Raw genomic sequence first — 26,817 nt, 5'->3', positions numbered from 1 at the left:
GAGGATGGAACGGAGCGTACTATTTCTCAGCTGCTAAGCAGAGAGTCTTGAGTGCAGAGACAGTCAGAGCGAGAGAGATCATTCTGTAACTGAGCAGGAGGAGCGCATGAGCAAGCCAGAGGCAGGCAGGAAAAGGGACTGACACACACATTTCACACACACACACACACACCACACACACACAGCGTGAGGTTGACTCTAGTCGTGTGTTCAGGGAAGTCCACACAGCAGCTCACAGGGGAAGTGAAAGGAGTGCTGTTTTTTCACCCCTCATACTCTTCCTTTGTATCCTCCAAACAGGGGTCTGCTCTGATCCGTTAGCTCCTGTGTTTTCCCATTTGGTCACCTATTTCTTTTTTTCTGAAGACAGAGCAGGAGCACCGCTGCCTCCCTATAACCCTTCTTGCCGGTAAGCAGCATCACTAATGCTCTTTCTCCATTTTTCAGTTCCTCTATCTGTCTCTTCCTCATTTGTGTCTTGTTCTTAAATTCACTTTATGTATGATTTTAGCTACAGCATTGCTGTAGATGAGAGTAGAAGGTAGCACATGGCAAGGGATGGCAGCTGCTCTTGTTGCCATGCCGGCATCCTCTTCAGCCAGACTTTAGAGAATTACACTGGTGGAAAGCAAGAGGGAGGGATCGAGGAAGAGACAGAGAGCAGAACTGAGGGGTGTGCTACTTTTCTAGGCAAGAGATCGGTCAGACAGGGCTCGTCCTCTTTCTCAGCAGTGCATTGTAGTGTTGCAAATAGACATATTAACACATACATGCGCACACACACACACACACACAAGCTCAGCACAGACTGGTGTGTACCTATGCTGCACAATACACCTCACTCTTTATATACATGCATACTCTCGCAGTTATCCTTTAATATACTAATATATACCTTTATTTTCAGTGGTATAAAATGGTGGCTGTTAAATTAAAAGCAAGTAAAGATGCTAACAGTGAAGTGAAAATGTGTTTCAGTGTAAAACCGGCAGTTCCCATAACAACAGAAGGTCTGTACTGCATGTCAGCTATTTCCTTTTACAAATGGCAACCATTTCTCCTTCTTAGCAGTTATTGAGTGAGTACCCCATTCTAGCTTTGTTAGAAATGACATTTTACGGCTCATGTGACATTTAGATTGGCATGCAGTGCATGTAGCGCTAATTAGCTTGTGTGTGGGTGTGTGTGTTTTAATCCCATGCATTCTCACACCTACCTAAAACCAGCATCCTTGCAATAGGGGTGGAAACATATAAGGAGCAAAGAGAAAAGAGAGAGAAAGATAGAAAAATTGAATGAGATGGTGAACGAAGGAATGAACCACTCCTTTTTTTCCACTCATTTCCCTGGTAGCTGTGGTTTACTCAAACCACAAACAAGAAAATGACTAGATGTGTTAATGAAGTGGCACAACGAGAGAATATGATGGGGTTTGGCTGGAAGTCTCAAAGCCAGGCCTTACATGATGTGCAAATAATGCGTGCTTTTCCCTTAAGCCCCATAAACAGATTCCCAGGTGTGTAATAAATGTGACAGTTTCAATTTATATTGAATGCTTTAAAAAATAATAAATTAAAAAAAATGAATGTAGATGTGCAGAAATTCACATAGGCAAGCAACAATGATAACCTTATCAACTGCATCCCAAATATAAGACATAAAAATCAGTGTAGTTAGGATATATGTAGGAGATACGCATCGATATCTATTATATATTATATTATTCAGTGATATTAGAAAAAAAAACATGCATTATTTATTTCGCATTTTATTTCGCATCTATATACTATGGCTATCTGGAACTCAGGCATACTAAAAGGAATTATGGTAACCTATGAAGCAAACTGTCTCAGGGGAAAATTCCCCCAAATATACAAAATGAAAGGAGCCAGAACAGATATTTACTCGTCTGTTGCTAGGACACTCCCTTTGAACATTTTACAAGAGCGTCCGGATTGGCTGATGCAGATGATGTAGCTCTCTTACCCCAAATCTCTCCCTTTCGCCCATGGAAACATGTCTGCCTGCACTTCTCCTTCCATTCCTCTCATTTTACCTCCATCCTTTATTCAATTTATCTGTCTACCAGGTCCACTTCAAGCTGCTTCATTGTAATTATCACAGTTCTGTTGGAGACACAGGAATTCTTATCACAGAACCGTTATAATTATTATATATATATAAAAAAAGAGACACTTTTCATTAGGTATGTCTATTTCATTTATCAGTCATGAATAATATCCCACATTTGATTTTCTTGTGAACAAAAGTTCTTCGTTTGATATGATGTAAAATGCATATTTTGCACATTTTCCATCTTTTCTGCCTTTAGTCTTATTCTTATTCGTATTATTACTACTATTTGTCAGTCTATGAGATGCATATGAAATTTGGTTTATTGTGTAGTGCCGAGGATCAGATGCATGTACGCTAAGAGGTGCAGTGATATAGAGCATATGACAATAGATATACTGTGTGCAATGCAGCAATATGCACAATTTAAAAACATACAGGAAGTGACATACCCTTAACAGCAGTCTGTACTGTGTGCATATACTGTATGTACTTAAACACAGTCAGGTTTATAACAACAGCAAAGAGATGCAGTGATGATGAAGGTCCAGTAAATCTTGCCATTGAATGCGGAAAGGACAGAACTACAATAGCCCTTGCTCAGATGCCGTGTATAGCAACATTTTAAACAACACATTGCAGTCAAAGGGAGGGAATGCATGCTATCATTATTCTGTATTTGTTTAGATTGTGTCATAGGCATATGTGTTAGAGCAAACCTTACCTCACATTAGAGCACGATGCTGTTGGAGGAAAAGGATGCTGAGCCAAATTAGCCAGTGGCAGATGTCATATGACATTCATCGATAACTCTGGAGGAAGATTTGATACTTAGGACTTATATTTTAGTTAATGAAAAGAAAAATGTCCTGGAAGTACCACAGGTAGCTTTGGCAGGTCATATCTCAGGGATTCAATCCTAAATAGGTCTCTGTGTGTTTCACCTAGTTCATCTGTTCAGGTTACACTAGTTTATTCCTACTTCACAATTACACACCAGGAGATGGACAGGCTACTCTCAATTGCCCATAGGTGTGAAGGTATGTGTACATGTACACAAGTGTGTGTTCCCACCTTTTTGCACCTTGCACCATGACCACGAAAAAGATAAAGCAGATAGTGAAGATGAAGCAGACCAAAAAGTATATAAATCATAAGTCATTCATCTGCTGATCTTCAGAAACTACTGTCTCTTAGTCAGGGTGGAAGTGGATCTCAGGAACACTGGTCACTAGCGGGGAATACATGCTGGTTTGGATTTATCAGGTGGGAGGAAACCAGAGAAAGAGACAAGTTCCACACAGAGAGTAACCTGAGCTCAGGACTGAACTGGAGCTTTGAGACATCAATGCAACCTGTAACCTGTATCACCATGATGCACATGATATCTTCTGGGTGTAAGCAAAATTTAAAAAAGAAATTTACTTACCATACATGTTGGGTAATTAGCCAAATGACCAGTGAGACAAATAAACAAAGTTTATCTGAAAATTGTTTAAGATGTTAAACCCCACAGAGGCACTGCACACTAAATGATGATATGGTCACTGTCAGGACTGCAATCTCACTAGATACAGTTTGGGCCAAAAATCTTGTTGGTGGTTCTCAGGGGCAAAAATCCACTTCATGATAAGAAAAAAGAAAGCCTGATGTCTCTCCTGTTCACATTAAAGTGTTTATCACCTCCTATGTCATTGAAGAAGTAGATGATCTGGATTACTTTGTTGGGCTGAAAGGGATTGTTTTAGAGGGCATCTGAGAGAACAGGCCCAGTGGGCTTTGTAGCGCTAGACTAAGATGGATTTTGAGTACTCTGTTAACTGCACAAAGGACATGTAGTGCCGTGTGTTCTCGGTTTAGAGAAGATGTGCTGAGCAGCGGTTCCTGGTCCCCTGAACTACCCCTCTGCAGAGAGCATGAGCTTGGCAGTTATGGAGGGTGAGAATCTAAAAGAGAGCCAGTTGGGGGTGGATGCAGTGGGGGATGTCAAGGGATCTGTAGTAACCTTGAGATCAGCTTTGACTGTCACTGCTGCAGCATGGACGTGTGTATGAAATGTATGTGTGTGTGTGTGTGTGTGTGTGTGTGTGTGTGTGTGCATTGCTACCCATAAGAAAGGCTGTGTAGAGAACATGCAAAGGCAAGTGCATACATTCCAGGTTATCATCTGCACTGATGTACATTGTCCACTATGGGTACAAAATGGTTCAAGATCCTGTGATGAGACATTGCACGTTACACAAGCCATACTATAAAAGAATGATAAATCTGTAAAATAAAGCATATCGTAGTACACAAGTAGTATAACGGGCAAATATAAACATATATATAAACATAATCCCGTAAAAGAAACCCAAACTCCTCATTTTCATGCTCCAGTAATACAATTCTTCCTCTAGTCAGTTCACATAGGTGAATACTGTCAAATGCAGGCTGCTGAGAGAGCAGTTATGTCAGCAATGCGTATAAAGTTTCTGTATTCACAGCTGGATGCTTAAAATAACAGAGCTGCCCAGAGTAAAGGCATATCTGTCAGTAGAAGTTTGGTGTCAACCATATATTCGATCTTTTTAACACATGACATGTAAAGATCTAAAAAACGAAACAAAACATTTGCTCGATTTTGCTAATTGGCACTATCAGAACATCCTTGCTGATTCTAACGTGGCATTTTCCCATAGCTTACTTATCATTAATATTAAATAAGTTAAATTAAATGTCTAAAAATATAACTGAACCATTATATAGCATTTCGCACCACACTAAACGTAATTACATTGACAGAAATGGCCAATTAATGTTCAGGCTTAGAAGATATAAAAGCACATAAGTAAAGCTTTTACAGTTTTAGTTGATCATTAGACTGATACATGGCGTTAAGCCACTTGAAGCTGTTTGTGGTAGTAGTGCAAAAGTCACTTCTGTTAATATGGAAATAATTTTAAACTGTTTTTATTACCAGAGAATAATCAATTATTTAACCTTAAATTTTACTGCAGTGCTGCAACAAAGGGTTCATTGCAATATATACAACATTTTAGTTTTTCACTCCTGACACTGATTGGTCAAGATAGAGCTCTGCTCCACAGGCCTTGAGCTGTCAGTCTTTGGCAAGAAGCTCTGTTTCAGAGCCCAACACACTTGGACAAAGCACAAAGAACAGGTCTGAGAAGAGAGACACTTTTACAGGAAGAGCTAAAAATGGCTATGTCTGATAGCGAGAGAGCCAGAGCATACTGTGCGAGTGCAGCATGCTGAAGGCACACATTTACCAAGAGCTAGTGATGATTCAGGATACTGGGCATGATCAGAAACAGCGTCTTCAACCTTAAGCAACCTCCTTTAACTCCATTTCCAAAACTATACATTTATAAGCATATAGAAAACAAAGAATAATTGGATTAATCGAATGCAGAAAGAATGAGGAGTGGAAGTGTGGAAGTTAATACAAGTTAACACCAATGGTATGAAATGATTTATGTTTTGCTGTACAGTGGTCAATATTGAACAACAAGAGATGTACACATATGACCTTGCAATATTATTATAAGGATAATACAATTAGCACATAAGGAAGGAAGAAAACCATATATTCTACCAATAAGGACACTTTTATGCAGCTCTATAGGAAGAGCACATTCAATCATTTGAGCTGTTATTATAGAAAGAATAATATATTACAGTGAGAGTTTATAAACATATAAACATATGATTTAACTTGCAACCAGAACAAGGCACAGTCTGCGCTGCAGTAATTTAAAAAAAATGCCTTCGGACCAATCAGACTAATATGATCATATTTACAATATTTACTTTATTACACTTTACTTACACATATAACCCTGTAATCTTACTATAAAGATAATAAGAAATAGCAAAACAAGAAAAGAAACATATATTATTCATATATAAAATGACTTAGATATGTATGATGAACGCTTTCATACAAGAGTCAAATATGTGAGGAGAAAAAAATTGATGTCCAGCTAAATTTCTTCCAAAACTCTTGAAAATGAAGCCATTTCAGTCATCAGCAACAGCACAAAGGAATTTGCATGCTGTTTTAAACACTCTGGTGTTCTCATATTAACATATTTATTATCTCCGTCATTGCTCAAGGGTTAGATGAAACTAATCTGAAGTGCTTTGTCTATCTGAAAACATTTGGTTTGGAGGGAATTTTAGAGCACGAGTCCCAGCAGGAGTGCCTTAGCACAGAGCTTTTCATCTCCTCTCATCTCCCATCATCCGTCTCTCTCTGTGGCCCAGGGCAGCCGAGCAGCGGGCACAGGGGGCAGCCTGACAGCCGTGGCACCTCACTATCGGATAAGCGTGCAGTGGATTAAACAACAAGCTACTGGCACAGACCCAAACAAGACTCTCAGAGAGATCAACAAACTCAAAGATGCACTTTGAGATTAAGCAGCATGCTTTTATGTGGGTCATGGCAATATGTCAATAACAGATGTTGGAGATATCAACTTTCCTTCTCTTATCCACTTACATACAAAAACTTTCATTTAATACCCATTCTCTTAATGAAAGGCACAAAAGAGAAGCTTTTGTCAATGAGACAAGACATGTTGCTATATATAGACTGTTGATTTAACTGGTGACTGCTCCGTCAAAAGGGAAGAAAGAGAATAAAAATTGATTTGGATTGGAAAGGAGAGAGATATTCAGTGGACCCATAGTTGTTAACAATTAGATTGATTACCTCAAAAAACAGTGACCCAAAAACAAAGGAGTAGATGACAAGAAACACACATTTTGCAGCAGAACTGTGAGCATTACAATTTAGCATATCATGGTCCTTCATATTCTGAAGCGCACTGATATCATTCAAGTCAGGAATAAAACATGATGGGACATGCTTTAATAAGAAAATAAATAAAACACCAGGGTTGTGTAATGCAGAATTACTGTTATGTTATTTTCCAGTTTCCAATAGAGTTGTTTTTCCTCTTATACCACAGCAATTTGCCAAGTTATTACTGAATGGCACTCAGTACTTTTAGCCTTTAATAGTCACATTTAATGTTGTGGAAAATGCGCAAGAAAATTTTGTTCCTGTTATCCCTCATTAAGGAAATTATAAAGTCATTACCCCACCAACCTGTCTTATTTCTTATTCCTTCTCTTGAATAAGACAAAAAAAAAAAAAAAAACACAGCCATGTCATGTTACCAAGAAACTTACTGAACATTACAAAGCATAGACATCTAAGACTCCTTCTATTAATGTTAAATAAATATGTCCTTAAAGAATAAATGTTTTTATTTGTTAAATAAAAACGATCAATCACCAAAGTTAATTCAGAAAGAATAAAGTTAATATAAAGACACATAGCATTAACATAAATCTGTGATATGACTTGAATTAAAACCATGATCAGATCTGCTGTAATAAAAATAACCTTCTAACCGCTCAAATCAACACTTTTTTTTTTTGCTTAATGAGACTTTAGTTACGTTATTGTTACCAAAAATAGATCCTTACCAAAGCAGAAAAAAAATCCCCAGAAGCAATTTTATCTTTAAGAATGCAAAACAGTAGCAGAAGACAGCTTTGAGACTTCCTCACACTCTTTCAACAGCTAACATGCAGTGTGAAATTCAGGCATACAAGTGAAACTCTTCCAGTAGCCCACTGAAGCAAAACACATTGTCTTATTATGCACTGCTAATTAGCATTTTATGTCATAAGAAAAGCAAACATGGCATTAATACCTTGAAATATTCCTTGAAACCCAATCACTGAACAAATGAAATGAGTCAAAACATCAAATTAGACTATATAGACTTCAAGCTTAACCCTTAATGCTGATTTTTTTTTTCATACAGCACCATTCTCTCATCACAGACACTGAGGACGGAGAGTGGGGGAGGGGTGGCACAGTAAAAAGCTCCCCCTACCTTCCTGTCCCTCTAACGCAATTCTTCCTAGTGCTAGAATTCACCGAGGATGATGACTGGGCGTCTCAGGCCCATAGCATCACATTACCAGTCAGTCTAGTCCCGGCATTGCCATTTCCCATCAGATGCAGAGCTGAGCTCTTTGTCTGCACTAACCTCCCTCCCACTGCCCACTGCGCTAAGCTAATGTTCCATCCACTGCACATCGACCATGCGAATGTCCAGGGGATATGTGTTCTCCTTATGCCAGAAAGATGGAAGGAAAATGAAGAAAGACATCAGCAGCAGCACCTGTCTCAGTCGCAGAAACCGAAACACGCCTCAATGACTGCCAAGGATTAATGTGAGAACATATTTGAAGAAAGAAGAAAATAAACAGCCAGACATCATTCACTCCTAATTTACCTAACATTCTTTATTTCATTATTTTCTAGAAAAAGAAATGTACAAATGGCAAGAGAGGTGAAAATAGGACTGCATCTTGTGTGTGTGAAGCAGAATCTTTGATATAGCAATTGGATGAAGATGTACAGTGCCACGAAAAAGTATTTGCCCCCTTCTTGATATTTGCATACATGCAACTAAATGTTTCAGATCTTTAAACACAATTAATTGTTAAACACAACAACGCAAGCAATTACCCTAATGTGACTGATAATTGTGGTCAGTTACATAACACACACACACACACACACACAAGTAAATCTAGATATCACTTATATTCACTCTCCAACATTGTGAAGTTTAATAGTTTCAATATCCAACTATGCTGCAAAAGATAAAAATCCATTTTAATGCTCTGGGACTCGAGCAAATGAGGGTCATTATCACCAAATGGAGAAAATATAGAACAGCACTGAATCTTTGCAGAAATGGTCTAGCCTACCAAACTTCCCCCAAGAACACACTGACAACACGTCAAGAAAGTAACAAAAAAACCCAAAGGAACATATAAGGAACTATAGGTCTCACTTGCCTCAGCATTCTTGAGACTGGCAAAGATAGTGTCAACAGGAAAGTTGCAGGGTAAAAACTATTTCTAACCAAAAGGGAACATAAGCCTCATCTCACATCTGCCAAAAAAACACCAACCAAGCCTTCTGGATAATGTTCTGTTGATTTTATTAGAAACCTTTGGTCCCTTTACATTTTGAGTAATGCATTTGATAATAAAAATATATCAGGAGTCAAACATGGTGGTGGTAGTGTGATGGTGTGGGGATGTTTTGTTGCTTCAGGGCCCAGGCAACTTGCCATAATCAAATTCTCCTCTACCAGAAAATACTGAAGGAGAATGTTAATCTGAAGGTTATCGGTCTGAGATCTGAAGCCTAAACACAATTGGGTTATACATCAAGACAGCGATCTAAAACACAAGAGGAACTTCACCTCTGAGAGAATCAAAAGAAACAAAATTAAGGATTTGGAGTTGCCGGGTCAAAGTTCAGGTTTGAGATTCTGTGGAGGAACCTCTGGAGGAACCTCTGGAGGAACCTTAAACAGGCATTTCATGCTTGAAAGTGGGTCCAATGTGGCTGCATTGAAGCAATTCTCCAAAAATAAGAGGGCGAAGATTCTTTCACACTGACATAAAAGCCCAATGAAGCATTTGGTGGCTAGAATGATTATTTAAAAAATGTGTTTTGTGTTTCCTATGTTCTTATTGTCTTATATTTCTTTTTATATGAGAATCTAAAACCATCTGCTGTGACATATCTGCAAAAACAAAGGAAATCTGAAGGCAGAAATATATTTTTACAGCACTGTAGATACCATACTGCTGTTTAAAAAATTGCAGTATTTACTAAATATGGAATATAAAAAATGAATGAGAATAGTATTGAAATTGGCTGCTTCCTCAATATTATCACTGAACAAGTCGAGAATGGAAATCAGTTATTTATTGCTCAGCAGAAATGGATGCTTTAGAGCGACACTTAACTGCTGCATAAACATCATATACACATTTTCTTTTGACATTGTTACATTTACATGGGCTTGTATTCACTGTAGCTATGAGAAGATTCCAAATAAGCATCACATTTATGTGCTATCCACTGTAATTGACGCGTACTAATAGCTAAATGCTAGCTAGCTAAATCAGTAGTTTAGACTTTAATGCTTATTGTCCACGCTCGATCTCATGATTTAGCTCTAAGTGGCAAATGCGTCTCGATTGTTCGTGATTTCACATTAATAGAGCACTTGAACAGCTTGAATTTTAAAGCAGCATAATACGCACACTCTGTAGATAAAATCTCTCTAGATGGCGCTGAAAAATTCTAAAATCAAAGACAATGAGTCTGTCACTCTCTGCTCATAAAGACAAAAAATCTAATTAAAGCTAAGGGCTGCACATTTCACAGAAGGTTGGCCATTACAGTGCTTGTGTCTCAGGTCTAACCTTAATGTAATAACCAGAATTTATTGGAATAGTGAGGTGATTATTGTCAATATCTGAGGTGAAATGGATGACCTTGCTGTATCATCCATCCCACATCATAAAAAACAAAAAACCTAGCCAGTCTATATTTAATCATTTGCGGCTCTGACCCATTAAGCAGTTCACTGTCAAGCATCATAACATTTGATCCATGTACAACTCAAGCTCTCAAAAGCATCTTTTGACCTCTGATGACCCTGTATAGCCCTTGAAATGTATTAAGAACACAGTCCAGTCAATACACTTACTGTAAATCCATCAGGGAATAAAGAAACTGAACTCTTCACAGTCTGGCATTTCAAACACCATTTAGACAAGGATGTGTGAGACATAAACAGACGAGACGCCTTTTACATCAGTAAATATACAGTACGTCTCCCTATCACCCCAAAACACACTGCTCTAGTTCTGTCACTCATGGTGTAGTGATAATAGTTCATGTTAATGATGGAGCTGAATCGGGACTGTAGCTCATGTGGAGCAGTTGTGTGGTTCGGTGTGTGTGTGTGGTGCACAGCAGGACAGCAGGTTGCTTACAAGCCATGGCAACAAGGAGAGCTCTTTGTTTGCTGCAATGAATATTCTTCTGGATTTATGGAGTGGACACTGCTGCATTATGCATCAAGCTTATTGGCTGCTGCTAGTGATGATTTGGAGACTGAATGTGTGTGTGTGTGTGTAGTGTAGTGTAATGTAGTGTGTTTTACTTAGATGTGATTTGTGAAATTTACAGACCACAGTTTTCAATTGTGTCACAAATCCTTGAGACCTGTTAGTGTATGTTTATTTACAGTTAGCATCCAGGTTTTGGTAGGTGTGTAATTGGATATAAATACTTTATTCACAATGTGTTGGTTTGCCTTTTGCTGCTCTTTTACTTGCTGGAGAAGTTTACACTATCTGGTTGAGGCTAGGCTTGCAAGGTGTGAGACTAGCAGACTAGCTTTTTGTTGACTTAAAAGTTAGCCTCACATATCTGGGGTTCCTCTGGGTATCAAGTTTCCTCCCCCAGTCTAAAAGCATTTGTTGTAGACTGATTGAGGTTTCTAAATTGTCCATAGTGTGTGAATGGGTATGTGTGTGTGAGGGTGTGTACGATTGTGCCCTGCAATGGGTTGGTACCCCGTCCAAAGTATCCCCTGCCTGGATGAGTGAGTGGTCAGATATAAAACATGTGGGTATATAAAATCAGCTAGATATAGAATTTGGGACCGTGAAAGACCATCGCATTAATGTGAATATAAGTCACTGTGTAATGCTTGTGCCGGGTTTGTTCGTTAATCCTTGGTAACTACCTGGTCCTGATCATGGTGGTTTAACATAGCTTGCTAGTGTTTTATATTTTGGAAAATACAACCAACTAATGGTTTATACAGCAGGCAGACTGTAAGTGCTCATATTTAATAATAATAATAATAATAATAATAATAAAAGCCTTCTTTGGGTTGAAATCTTAATACAGGGAAGATTATTCAGATAATTAAACACAGCTAGTTTACATACAGATGTGCCAGCTGACTTTTGGATGCATAAATGACAAAAAACAGTCAGTAAGGACTGTTTGTAGATCACTGACCACAGAAACTTTGTCAATGAGTCCATATTGAAGTGATCACACAGGAGGGAGAAAATCATTTCCCATATTTTGTTAGTCAGTGATTAGCATGACCTAGACTGTCAGGTTTTTGAGAGGATTTTTAGTCTTATTCATAATATTCAACATATATGAATATTCAGAATATTCATAATCTACACTTATAATACTAGCTATAGCTAACATAAACTAAGCTAAACTAAGTCATTTACTGTATAATCATTATTATTTTCACTGTAATGCTAACTGGATTACAAAATAAGCAGACAGTGTTCTAAACCTTTATGACAAAAACTACCTACCTAGGTAACATAAGCTAACCTGACAGGATTTCAGAGTGGATTTCATAAAGTTATCCATAAATGTTCAAATTCCACACATCTAATACTAGCTGACAAGATTTCTTATGTGTTCATAATTATTACAGTGCAGCTAACTTAAGAATATCTGAGAGGATTTTCAAGTACTATTCAGAAAAGTTGATAATGGTAGCTAGCTGATACACACCAGATCAATTAGGTGCACCTATTCAGACATGATTGGAGGGTGTTTGGGTTCATACTATATAGTTTATATATGAACATCTCTTTCACTCTAAAACATGTTCAGTGAACTCAGGTCTACAGACAAACACTTCTCAGTAGAGTTGTATATTTCATGTCCTCCGGTAAATTATTAGCCCTGGAATTTTCTGGGAATTTTGTTGTGTTGTTATGTTGGATTTCCCACAGGAACTATAGACAAGCAGTGACTGAAGACTGTTGAAAGGTTTCCTATGCATCACACAAGCGTGACATGCAATAATCAATAACAACACTAATATATACGTATATGTTGTTGGATGGAGCTGCAGAGTTTAGAGAAAGTGCTTTCAGTGAGATGTGTTCACAAAACGGCCAGTAAACTACTAAAATCTAAGACATTTCTTGCCAGCTTTATGTCTCCTTTATTAATAACAAGCCACTCTGGGCTATAATCCAGTAGCATTTTGTTAATTGAGAAGCTACGACTTAGAAGCTAAGTTTTCTTTCAACACAACAAATGCACCATCTGTCTAACAATAACTAAAAGCTTCTGCTTGTCGACACTGAATATTCATTTGAGTTTTATCATTGCTCAAAAGCCAACCATTAATAGAAATGTCACTTCTAAAGGAATCTCCTAGTGACATGCACGACAAAAAAAAAAAAAAAATGACGTATGTCTTGACAGAAATATGCACGGTGCTAACAACAGACAAATATGTCTCTCAGAATGCATGTATCTTTTTTAGAGACCCAGTGTTCCTGTGAAGATAAGAACACATGCAAATTTTGTGGTTGCAAGGCCCTGTGAAGAAAAACAACAACTTTCATTGAAAACACTATAATTATATAGATAATAGAGAGATAATTATCTCAGTGGTAGATCCTCACAACGATTGTTGTGCATGTTGCACCTCGCTTGGTCAGAGTTAACATCCTGCGTCTCTGCAGTACACAGTAATGAGGCTAGCACTCTCTCTATCTCTCTGTTTCTTGCGCTCTTATTATCTTTTCCCAATCAATTTTCTGAAAAGAACACCAGCAAGAACAACATCTTCCCTTCTCTTCTTCAGGTGGTGGATGCTGATGCTGTGATACTAGCAGAGGAGCAGACAGGCCCCCAGTGGATGCAGTAAAGTGCTATTGGAGGAAAATTGCAAGCAAAGGTATGAGTAGGAAACTGGCCAGCTGTGGCCTGCGCAACCTTCTGTAACTAAGCCATGTGGTAGAAAGAATCATGGGGAAAGGGTGCTGGATGGACACAATAAAACACAAAACACCACAGAATGTATATGTCAATTGTATTATCTACATGTTGTACAGTTTATATTGTTATATAATGTTATAATAAGAAATACTAGATATACTTGACTGTATTCACAATATAAACACTCCTTAAACTCTCATTCAGTTGCAGTATAGGAAGATCTGCAACCATGCACAGCATATTAATAGACCTTCTTCTAACATCTTACAATAAGAAATACTAGCTGTATTTGATTATATTCAATGTGTCTGCACATGCTTAGATGTGAGGCACTTGCAGTGCAGTAAGGTCTGTGACCATGCACAGAATATTAATAGATATACTACATACATTTGTCTAAACCACAGCATGGCTAGAGTAATGTGCAGTGGGTTGGGCAAGTTTTTGGTTTGGTTTGAGTCTTAATCGCTGGTGAGGCAGAAGGCATTTTCATTCTTACAGTTGTTTGACAGATCTGTGACTGCTAGTCTTACTTCCTCTTTACAAGCCACAACCTTTCTCTCTGCATATCACCACTCAATATATTTAAAAGTAGCTATGCTGTGCCAACCATTTTATTTATTTATTTAGCAAGCTCTATATACTGTATAAGCCATACATATAGCTGATGGTTTAAAGTTTCCTTTCGTTGTATACAAGCGACGTATAAAAACTAAAAAGTTAAAACATCTACAGGAAAAGATGGGGCAAAGTTGGGTGTTTTTTTGTTTGAAGAAGCTAAAACCGTACCAACGTTAGATAGAATTCTGTCTAACTTTTTGCCCACAGGAAGCTGCTGTTAAAACTTTCACATAGCTACTAAACCATAAGCCATACTTTAGGGCATCCTCTGTAGCCCACACTCTTTGTTCACACAGGACCAAAAAGTAACACATCTATCTGTCACACACACACACACATACACCATGTGCCTTCAAATAGCAGTCAGAAAAAGAGAAGTGTGAAAAGAACAGCGTCATGCTGAGTGCAGAGCCGCTTCGGCACAAGTGCACAGCTTTTGTAAGGCCACACAGCACACAGCCTGACTGTGGTAAGCGCATGATTCTGCTGATCTGAGGAACACCACAGTGTCCAGAGGAGGAAGAGGCACAGCGGTGTTACAAGAGAGAACTAGAACAAAACAAAGAAAGGTGGGAGAAGGCAAGCGTATGTTGGCTGGTAGGTGATAACAACAGTAAATGTCCTGATGATCATGTTATGCCGAAATGCAGCTAAAGAGCAATAATGCTGTCAGTTTACTGAGACATTGTTGACAGCAGAGATGATGTTAAAAAAACCTCTCTGAGGCTCTGTTTAAATGGTGGATGTTGCACCTTTATGTGAAGCAATGCTGCAAATATTTTTGCCATGTACGTATATGAAAAATAATTATATCACAGAAATTATCGTTATCTAATTTAGACCTAACAAAATATTAATCAAATTAGCATTTGTACTATTACCTACATCTGTAATTTGCTGAAATTTAGGTGAATACAAATATATTGGGTATTTGCAATTACAATATGAAATGAAATGCTAATGGATCAAATATTTTGAACAAACATAGATGTACAGAGTATACTTTAAAAAAGCGAATAGTATATGTAGCACCAGCTAGGTACACTTTACCACCATGTGCCTCATTCCATGTAATCAGTACAGGCGAAAATGAGGAAGCGTGCGGGTGATGAAAGTCCCAGCTAGCAAAGAGGGAGGGGGAGAAAGCTGAGCGAGCAATCCAGCCATGGAAACAGAGCTATACGGCTAGTTGCCAGGAGACGGGCAGTGATAAACCGGCTGGGAAATGCTATCTCTGTGTGTGTGTGTGTGTGTGTGTGTGTGCCTTTAACCACACACTGCATCACCATTTGATGCAGAACGTAAGGCTAGCTGCCATTTCAGATAATATTTGTGAAAGAAGTCTCTTAACACGTCAAGCATTTATTTTCAGTCCTTCCCTTTTTATGTGGCTGCAGCACAGAGATATGGTATTAAATGTCTTCATGCTAATTATATTTCTATAGATATGGATTGCTAATGTGAAAAAAGAAGTGAGGGCTTTCATGGTTTCATGTCAGCTGGGGATCCCTGTAGATATTTACAATCTTCTTGAGATCCACAAGCCTTCTACGTGTTAAATAGTCATGATAATTACACTTAAAAAATATTGGTTTTTCTCCAGTAGACTGAGAGTACAGTGAATTTTGCGGGGTCTTCATGACTAGTAGGTTAGATTTTATTTGTACAGTATAGTTTTTGAATGTTTTAGGATATACCATTGTAGGCGTGCAAACCACATGCTTCCACATGACACGAGATCATTACAATTCATAATGCAATGGTTCAAGATTCAACAACACAGAATCTTCTACATTATAATACATTTTTTGATTCATAAAGTGAACCAAATTCAATGGTTCAATGTATATGACTTCTACTGTATTGTTCAGATTCAGGGCCTACCGTTAGTTGGTGAACGATGATGATGTAGATAAGGACTATTTTAATGTATCAGAATTACAACCAAATGGTCTATTCAGAATTAATATACTATAGATAGATATGCATATAATAATATAATACATATAATATTGATGATTTAGATGGATGCATTGAAGTTAATGTATATAAGCACTGATCCAAATCCTCATTATTACACTCCTAATCGTACACTGAACCATATCATCAGTAACCAACTCCCATAATTATCATCTTATGTGCTGTAAATTATTATGAATATGAAGATTTTTTGCATAAACTTAAAGTTTATAGGCATCTAGTACTGCTCTGAGCAAACATGGGAGCCAATGGGAAAAACAAATAGAATCATTTACAGTTAAACTGTAATTATAGTGGTGTGGTGAGCTTTATAAATTTAATTGCACAAAATATAAAACCTCATTTGTAAAAGATTTTTTAATGAGAATCTGAATGAGAGTTAATATAAACTACAGTTATTAGGCAGTAGCACGAGCGTCTGTCAAATTGTGCAAATGATGGGACGTTTCAATCTCACAGCTTTGTAACTGACCTACTTTTCATATTTTTGTGTAGAATTATTGGAACACATGCATGATAGATTTCCTGTATTTTCTATGATCATATATTTTTAGTAGTTGTGGTCACACTGAGGGCTGAAACCCAGCAATGAATTGGGACGCTAAACAGGGTTAAAATATTTTCAAGTTTGAACTCATATTGAGATGGTAAATTTAAGATTTCTTTTAATCATATTTTGTGCTTATAACATGACTGCAGGGTGTAGCATGTGATTCATTATTTCAAATGAGCTAGATAAGTGCTACTAATGTTGCTGGAAAAGGAATTAATATTGTAGCAAGGTATGATGCAAGGTTTCAGCAGTTTCTAGAAGAACAGGATAACGCTGACACAGGTTCATCAGCAGTTAAATCACTTCATTAAATGATAAATTATATTTCTCTTTTTATACCAAATTTCGGAGACGTTGCATTTCTAGCATACTTTACTACAATGCCTTACATTTGAAAGAACATACAACAAATGGATATTGGATATGTTTTGAGTCACAGTGATCATTTCTATGACCTTTATAGTGTACATTGATTACTGTCACATTACCATTTATGAGTGAACCTTGTGAACAGCTGTGTATATAAACATATAAATACTGAATGTATTTCCTGTGCAGCTAAAGATGCTACACTGGAATGATAAATGACAGATTCGGCACTGTTATGCTCAATGTACATCAGGAAATGGAACCCGGAAAGTTCCAGATCAAAGAGATACATTTATATATTATTAACTATAATATGCTTACAGAATTTCTTAAATGTATATTTGACCAAGCCTGGCTCTTAGACAATTTATGGACTTGAACTGATCTTGTGATAAAAACAGGTGATGTTGCTTTGTACTGTATGCATCTGTTGTCTCCCTTGCCCAGGTTTGCCAGCCATGGGGAACCTCATTAAGGTCCTTGGCAAGGATTTAGAGAACTGTCCACATTTTTTTCTGGACTTTGAAAGTAAGTGCTTGTCGCTGTGCGGTGTGTTATGTGTCAGTGTGTGTGAGAGATCAGGGTGGATGTGCTGAGGTGGGAGAATGGATGGATTGGAGGAGGTTCTGTGGGTGCCTGCATGGAGAAATAAGAATGAAGCAGGGAAGAAGAGTTTTACTCTTACACCATGACATCACACCAAACACCCCAGTCTTCCCGGTCTATGTCAACACGTTTTAATCCATTCCATCCACACCCCACGTCCTGTACATGCCCCTGATATCACACATATTTGTATACACACACACACACCACACAGATCTCCATGACCCTCCATCACCCACACACGTCTCCCTTCTTTCTGTTCCAGGGGGCTCATGGGGAATCTCCTGAAAGTGCTGACTTGCGCCGAACTTGAGCATGGCCCAATAGTTTTCCTTGACTTTGAACGTGAGCTCATCAGCTTCTTATTTTTTGAGTTTTGTTTCTTTATTTTCTTAGCGCTGCTCATCCCCATTTGCGTCTGTCGCAGCTTTCATTTCCTCTTTTCCTCTATTTTTATATAAATTGCTGCCAATCAAGAGTTTCAATGTACAGGGACCTTTTTTCCTGATTTCTAGGTCTAGCATGACATGCAATCATTTTTTAATATCTCAGGAATGCCATGTGTATATTGCAAGATATGCAATACAAAACCATTTCATTTAATTTCACCTTCTTTCTTCTCACTTCTCTGACTGCGCATCTACCCATGCTATTTCTTCATCTCTGTGTACGTGTGTGTGCGTGCGCTTGGCAAGGTTGTGTGACTGAATGAGCGAGAGAAGCAAGCATGTTAATGTGTATGAACTGAGGAAGTGGGAATTTCCATTTCTCTGTTCACTTTTCTAACTCTTATCCTTCCCAGATAGCTCCTCCTTTTCTGAAACCTCCAGTCCTTTACCAGCTCCACCTTAACATTTTCCTCTCTGGTGTTTCACTAACTCCATGTGCACAATGAGTTCAGACAGGCTGCTATCCAAATAGCATTCTGCAACTACTCAGCTGTAATGAAGTAATGCATAATGACACAGCCGTAATCCCTTGAACACAAAACAAATTACTGTCTAATTGTGCAGGTGAGACAGAGGTTTGTATTATGGTTATTTACAATATAAATAATCATAAAGCACTTTGAATAGACAGCATGGACAGCGGCCTGTTCTGATCTGTATTTTACTATTTCTGATTCAACAAGGAGTGCCCACTTCTGTCACAGTTCCTCATTTCCTTTCTCACAATTTCAGTGATTTGGCAGCTGAACAAACAATTCACTGCTGTCAAAAGAAAGTTTCCTCTCTATAGTTTCGACAGCATTCATTTATTTTACATAAACTGACAGCTCATAATTTCCAATGTGTAAGCTAGGTACAGGTAATCTAATCAAATCTACATCTAATGCCAGGGCCACCTTACAAAAAAAAATGCAATCCTAATCCTAATAATGTTACAAATGTAAGAGAAAAAAATTCAGATATTTTTCCCAGAACACAACAGATTATATTCACAAAGAGTCCTGACCAGTGATCCCATATCACAGAATGGGGATCTTCAACAAACAAAATCAGTTTTAAAAAGGCAACAGATAAGTTTTACATTTTCAATTATTCAATATTTATATAACATTTACTCTTTTAAATCATGTCTACCATAATTGGACTGTGAGTATAGTGGTTAAGATTAGATTTTACATACACAACACCACTGAAACATAACTGTTTATCATCGTCTAAAAATGTGGTTTAGCTTTGGGAGTTCTACCAGGGAGAATTGTCCTCAAAATTTGCCCTTTTATGTGGCCAAAAATAAGAATACTAATAGTTTAATTCAGCAAATTTAGTTCCCCTTGTAGTAATTATGGCACAACTATGTATAAACAAGCAAAAATAGATTCAGTATATTTTGATAACTAATACAAGGTTAGATGACAAGGATGATCACATTTAGTGTGTATGAGTGGTTGTGTGTATAGGTCTACAGGACAGAGATAACAATGCTATAATATGCTATAGCACACACCAGATGATTATGTGTAACTTATGTAGAACTATGCTAATCCTTAGTTAATGTAGGTATACTGGACTAGCTATATGTGGTTAAAATGACAAAAACCTCTGGAGTTAAGAAATCTTGTGTGATCTTACACACAATAAGCTGCATGCAGGCTGTTTCGAAGTAGCTGACTAGGCTAAAACACATGTCAAATATAATCAACACTTATTTCCCCTTATTGTTGCAAATGATGAATTGGTAAAATGTAAATAAACTGTAATGTTTCCATGAAGTCCCTGTAGAATCTCAAACATATCTGCTCATTCAATGTCCCGAAAGTTATTTCAACCACATCAAATCCTCCAATATACTCCAAATCCTCCTAATGTATTTAGACATCAGAGTTATTACCAAACTAATCCATGCGGTTTAAAAAAACAGACAGCACACTCTGTCTGAGGTGATACAGTAATAATACCATGATAGTATGAAGTATCTTCCATCAGGGCCAGGAACTGGGTGTGGTACTTGGTTTACTGCCATTTCTGTTAATCAATACTAATGTGACTACTAGGCCAGTTTACTCTAAACTATTGGCTTCCAAGGAGAAAGGAACACATACAAGGCTGTGTCTGACAGAGGTGATAAATAATCCAGACGAACGTTGGATGTGTTTGACTTTAATCTACATTGACGTCCATAAATTGACACCATAGGGATCATGTTTGATCTGCAGATGCCCAGCCCACAGAGGCTGAGACGGCTGTTTGGAATCAAGTCAGTGCCGTTCTGGAGGAGGCTCACGGTATCCTAGCAGAGTTACAATCCTACAGTGGAGCGGGGCAAGAGATAAGAGAGGTGAGAGCATGTCCCCAAGAGTAAACCAGTCTCAACCACACAGCTGGAAAGCTACTAATCCATTCTGCTTTATGAATAAATATTTTTTTAATAGGTTGGTTTCATAGGTTTGGTTGCACAGGTTTGCATAGTACCGATGGGTAGATGGGGTTTATTCAGCTGTGAAAACTCTCACATCCTGGAGATCAAAGCTTACAGCCAGTGGAGGCAAATTTACAGAAAGAAGAAAGAATCTATTTACCCACAGTGGTTTGTCAATTCTAACATATCTATTACAGACGTTTTCCTCTACATTTTGTTTGTGCTTGTTCTTTTTTTCAGGCTATTCAGAACCCCAATGACCTCCAGCTTCAGGAGAAAGCCTGGAATGCTGTGTGCCCCCTGGTGGCCAAGCTGAAGCGATTCTATGAATTTTCACTCAGGTTAGGTGAGTGGATGTCCAGCGCTTTTTTTATTTTGGCAATTTTTTAGATGAAAGGAAAAGTAGAGTTACATGATGTGGCCACCACTTCAGCCAACAAGGCAACATTGTGCAAAGACTCTAACAGCATGTGCCTTCCCTCTGGCGCAGAGGAAAGATTTTTCACAGAAGGGTCGCCATGGCTACCGCATCCGGCAGAGCATAAAGGATGCAGAGCTTCCATGTCCCGTGTATGGGAAGATGAGAATTTTGCAGATTCAGAAGCTAATACCTTACCACTTCTTTCTTCCCTATGCTGACGGGCCAGTAACACAGCATTAAATCTGTGTCATGGGAATGCATCTGACTCAGTAGAAACTTAACACACACAAAGTCAATGAAATGAAGACTGCAGAAAAAAAAAACAAGCATGCTTCTCAACATATCCAAGTCTTGTATCCAGGCCCTAGATAACGGCTCAGGAGGTTTCAAGTTTCTCGTCAGACCTCCAGATAAATATATTGGCTTGTTATTTATAGAAGTGCTGCTGCATATTTCATGAGAAGAAGGGATGGCTTCTCTTGAGACATACTAAAGCATGCTAAAGACACACCACGTGTCAATATGGCAGAATGTTAGATTTAGGTTAGGTTAAGTTTCAAAGATTCGGCATCTAATGATCTGAATCTTAAAAATCTGAGATCAGTCACATACATATAAATGTTAAAATGCATAAACAGTGTGGATAAATAGTATAAACAGTATGCACAAACTCTCTCTCTCTCTCTCTCTCTCTCTCTCTTTCTCTCCACCCTTCTGAAATGTCGCAGTCACATCTCACTAAAATCTTGAAAGGCTGCATAAGACCAATTTACAGCAGAGAACATTATACTTTCTGGGCAATATTTTCTTACTGTGTGTTGTCATTGTTCCAGAAAATGCCCTGCGCAGCCTGTTGGAAGCACTGACAAGCCCACCGTATGCTCCAATGCAGCACCTGGAGCGAGAACAGGCTCTGGCTAAACAGTTTGCAGAGATCCTGCACTTCACTCTCAGCTTCGATGAGCTAAAGGTGAGACCGATTCACAGCGTTGTGTTCACTCTGTGTGCACTGTCGATGATGTGAAGTTGACATGTTGTATAATAAATAGCCAATTCTACAGCATCACAACAAGTTGCATGATTAACAGATGTTCTGAACAAGTTGTCCTCTCTCCCTAGATGACAAATCCAGCCATTCAGAATGACTTTAGTTACTACAGGAGGACCATAAGCCGGAATCGACTGAACAATCAGCAGGTGCTCTGCCAAAATAAATATTCAACCTGACGTTTGGACACGTTATTATGCACAGACACACAAGTTCCCTGTCTGAGCAACCAATTTTTCTATCTTCTACAGTTAGAGGCAGAGAATGAAGTCAATAATGAAATGGCCAATCGGATGTCTCTGTTTTATGCGGAAGCAACACCCATGCTGAAAACCTTGAGCAATGCCACAACTAAGTTTGTGTCAGAGGCAAGTATATAAAACTGCCCTGCAGTAATCTTTTGAACTGTACAGACAAAATAAATCCATAAAAATTATGTATTTGAAGAAGGACTCTCACTGGTATTACATTAACCATGTAACGTGTATTACAGAACAAGACTTTGCCTATTGAAGACACCACAGATTGCCTGAGCACTATGGCCTGCGTGTGCCGGGTCATGCTGGAGACTCCGTAAGTTATTCTTCATAAATATTCCTCAGTCCAGACACTGTTTTGAATTAGAAAGAAAAGAGAGAATTTTAACCAACAAATTAGGGATTATTACCATTTACGCAGCATGCTGTAACTTAGACATGATAGACTATAAGGAGAAATTATTTTATTTTGAGAATAGTTAATTAAACAAAGCTACAGATATTTGTAAAATGAATAAGGATTCACACCCACCCACCCAACACACACACACACACACACACACACACACATATTAAAGATAAATATAATCACATTTGGCTGCAATTACAGCTACTTCTATGCTAAATCTATCAGATTTGCACATCTGGATGCTAACATTTTTGCCAATTCTTCTTGCAAAAATTATTAAGCTCTGTCAGACTGGATGGAGATTGTAAATAAGCCACAATGTTTAAGTCTTGCTGCATTCTCAATCACATTGAGGTCTGAGCTTTGAGTGGACCATTTTTAAATGTTCTAGGGATCAGGGTTTTTTTTCCTAGAGTTGCCCTTTATTTGGATTAATCCTTCTTACCCACAACCCTTTCAGCGGTCCTGCTATTGAGATGCATCCCTAAAGGCATGCTACCACCACCATGCTTCAGTGTGAGAATTTTCAGTGTGAGAATAGCGCTTTGTACCAAGGTTAAAAAATGTTAGTTTCATCAGACCAGAAAATATTTTTCCAGTATCTCCAACATGTCTTTTGACAATACTTCAATATTTTTGGCTGTTTTGTGTTTATTCATGGCATAATAATCCCAAATTAATAATCCATTTCAATTCTAGGTTGTAAATTAAATTATAGAAACGTTTAAGGGGGCAAATACTTTTGCAAGGCACTGTAAATATTGTAAAATAGAAGGGAATTTGTAAAATCTGCCTGCTCTTCAGAATACAAACTAATTTTTACATGAGAATGGGTTTAAATGTTGTGATTAATGGATTACATTGAAATGAAAAAGCTTGAAATATTTCCTCCAGGTTTTCTATGATTTGTCAAGATAAAATTTCAAACATAGAGCCACTGAATGTGTTTAGATAAGATTTCGTGCTGGTCAGAAAAAATGACATTAAAGGATAATGGAACATCTTTGATCTGATCTTTGTTCTGTGTATGTAGGGAATACCGGTGCCGTTTCACCAACACAGACACTATGCTGTTCTGCATGCGTGTTATGGTGGGTGTCATTATCCTCTACGATCACGTTCACCCCGTGGGTGCCTTCGCTAAAACCTCCAAGATTGACGTAAGACACTTTTTTCATTTTCTTTTTCTCTTTTATTTTGAGCTGCAAATACATTGTGGCCCTGTTTTTACAATCATCCAATCATGTATACATCACTTGCATTCTACATTATTACATCTGGAAGCCTAAAGGGTTTTTCAGTTTTGGAGAAACCAATAAAGCTAGGTGGAACCAAAGAACAGAGGATTTCCCTTTGTGTAAAACACTTTTAGGAAGCCCAGAATCATTAATTATCCAAATCCCCTATTCCTAAGAGTATATTTTCATAGACATGTGGGGTAACAGATTAACTCTGTGTGTGTGTGAGTGTGAGAGAGAGAGAGAGAGAGAGAGAGAGAGAGAATTGGGTATTCAGGAGCAGATAGGTGTGCTCTTTGTCACAGTAGGAGTGAGGATCAGAAGGAGTTGACCTTTCTCTAACGTGGTGTGTGTGTGTGTGTGTGTGTTGTGCAGATGAAGGGCTGCATCAAGGTGTTGAAAGAGCAGCCTTCAAACAGCGTGGAGGGACTGCTGAATGCACTGAGGTGAGTAGGAGTATATGGATAATGTGTGTACAATATGTACTTTTTTTTCAGCTCATACAAAGAGTATGATGCTAATGACAATAACAGAAACATGCTTTTCATTTTATTTGCCATAAATAATGCTGTTTCTATAAAGAAATCATAGGGGGGAACATTTTTGTACCTGACATTTTACTCTCTCTGTTCGTTTCAAGGTATACAACAAGACATCTAAATGATGACAGCACCTCTAAACAAATCCGTGCTCTACTTCAATGAGGGGAGATGCCTAGAGAGAAAGGGGTGAAATCAAGCGGGTATTGAGAAAGGGAGAGAGAAACAGATGAAGAAGGAAGTTGCTGACAGAGAACAAAGTATGAAGGCTGGCAGTTTTTTGGGTGACACACCCTCAGAAACCTGTTTGTTTACATGAATGAAATGCAAAATCAATTTCAAGTTCAAAAAGCTAAATAGGGAAAAATGGGGAAAAAAAGTATATATAATATATTGTCAGTTGTTCATCATGTCTTTGATTTTTTGTAAAAACATGAAAAGAGATTATAGAAATATATATATGTAGGTATATTAAAATAAAAAAAAAAAAAAGCTGAAAGAGAACCATGGCTTACCAGATGAGAACATTTAAGGAAAACAAATGCATAATATATCAAAGCCCTACGATAAGAAACGACAACAACAAATAAGGTCCATATAACTTCTGCAGATTATTTTTGCACATAGATAATCCCCTTAATAGTTATAAAGATTTTGAAAATGGCTTCACATTGTATAGTGTATAGTGTGTATAGTGCCGCTCAGTCTCCGTGCGTTTAACTTCCACCTGATTTTGAACACACTCTCCTCTGCATCGACTTCCATTGCATTCTGCAGGAGTACTTTAATACTGCACTCCCTTTCCAAAGTTTCAGTTTCAAAATCAATTTGTGAATCATGCCATGCGTCTGCAGAATTCAGTACCTATAAAACAAGAGACTTGCATTTGCTGTATATACTTGAAAAGCACAGGTTAAGGATTTTTGTTTGACTTATTCACTAGTGCTGTACAGCAATACTGAAATAAAATAACGACTGCAAAAGCAGTTTAGAATAAGCTGTTTTGTGCCAATATAGAACGAACAGTGAGGAGTTCATGAATAACACAAAGGCCTTAGTGAGACGTTCATGTTCAGAGGCATTGGATTAGGAATTGTTCTGCTTTGGGAAACTGTGTCAGAAGGAATTTCAAGAAAGCCATGAAACTCTATTTCAGAAGCCACTCATATTTCACTCAGCACCGTAGCTCCTTTCTCTGCAAACATCTCATTTCAGGACCTGTAGTTTATCAGGAGTCCCATTTACATATTGAGTGAACTACAGGTCCCTAATAATCAGCCGCTTAACACCAACCTCCTAGCAGTACAACATTAAAACACACACACTTACAGTGTGTTAAATCTACCGATCAGAAATACTGGGAATTCTGAACATGGCATCGCCTATTACTGTACTCAAGTTCAGGTTCTTGGCACATTTACTCTTGTAGAAAACTGGAAATCAATCATTCTGACTTTCTACTCACTTACAGACACACAAATACACACGCACACAAACACAAAGAAACACAAACAAACACACACACACACACAAAGGGCGTACAGCAGAAAATATGTAGAAGGTTTTGGTGTAAATAAGTGAATAAGCGGAGGATTTTCCACCAGCCATCTAAAAGGCCATGGAACTGATGCGCTTAAAGTCAACTAGAGAATGTTTCTTTTAGTAAGATGCAATTTAAAAAAGAAAAAAAAAAAAAAAAAGATCATGTCATAAATGAGTGAGTATTTAAAAAAAAACAAATTATTTAATAAAAATTAAGATGCAACAAATACAGTGTTGTATTTCGATGTCTATAGCCCTTAGTTGAACTTAATTTGATCTGACAGTATATTTTTTATACAGGGGTATGTTCACAAACATATTCTGTATAAAGAAATAAACGGCATGCTGTACAACTTCAGATGAAATTGTGTAAATACAGTGTTTTTAATTCATTTTCAAATGTTCAGTGACTGAATTGGGTGTGTGTTGTGTCTAAGAAACCTTGCATTTGGCTTGGACTATTGGACTTGCTGTAGTCATAGGTTCCAGCTCTTCAACTTCATACTGGCGGAGAAAGTAATGGGCAAGTTGGATAGGGGAGGGAGGGGACTGTCCATTTGCTTGTTATTTTGTACATTTTGTGCAACAATAAACTTGTCATTTATTAAGTTCA

General features: G+C 37.9%; 1 protein-coding gene across 4 annotated transcripts; it reads left to right on the top strand.

The window, feature by feature from the left end:
- Positions 1-26,817, top strand: fam49al (family with sequence similarity 49 member A, like). Of its 4 annotated transcripts, none has more exons than XM_058377902.1 (12): positions 1-409; positions 13,623-13,715; positions 18,151-18,230; positions 20,548-20,669; positions 20,991-21,096; positions 22,005-22,141; positions 22,291-22,368; positions 22,471-22,587; positions 22,713-22,792; positions 23,919-24,045; positions 24,499-24,569; positions 24,764-26,817. In XM_058377902.1, the coding sequence occupies exons 3-12, from the start codon at positions 18,158-18,160 to the stop codon at positions 24,825-24,827; spliced, it is 975 nt and encodes a 324-aa protein (XP_058233885.1). In that variant the 5' UTR covers positions 1-409; positions 13,623-13,715; positions 18,151-18,157; the 3' UTR covers positions 24,828-26,817. The 4 variants fall into 4 exon arrangements, with proteins under 4 accessions (XP_058233885.1, XP_058233888.1, XP_058233887.1 ...); XM_058377905.1 differs by lacking the exon at positions 18,151-18,230 and adding an exon at positions 17,727-17,807; XM_058377904.1 differs by lacking the exons at positions 1-409; positions 13,623-13,715 and adding an exon at positions 13,777-14,946.

Source organism: Hemibagrus wyckioides, linkage group LG24, assembly GCF_019097595.1.
Source record: "Hemibagrus wyckioides isolate EC202008001 linkage group LG24, SWU_Hwy_1.0, whole genome shotgun sequence".
Taxonomy (NCBI): domain Eukaryota; kingdom Metazoa; phylum Chordata; class Actinopteri; order Siluriformes; family Bagridae; genus Hemibagrus; species Hemibagrus wyckioides.
Note: the sequence above shows the minus strand (reverse complement) of the source record. Positions and strands in the feature narration are given on the sequence as shown.

Bases quoted from the DNA above. Each gene is read 5' to 3' on its own strand.
- fam49al (XM_058377902.1), top strand. From the start codon at position 18,158: ATGGGGAATCTCCTGAAAGTGCTGACTTGCGCCGAACTTGAGCATGGC. The intron at 20,670-20,990 runs GTGAGAGCATGT...TCTTTTTTTCAG, and splicing joins CGGGGCAAGAGATAAGAGAG to GCTATTCAGAACCCCAATGA. The intron at 22,588-22,712 runs GCAAGTATATAA...CGTGTATTACAG, and splicing joins CAACTAAGTTTGTGTCAGAG to AACAAGACTTTGCCTATTGA.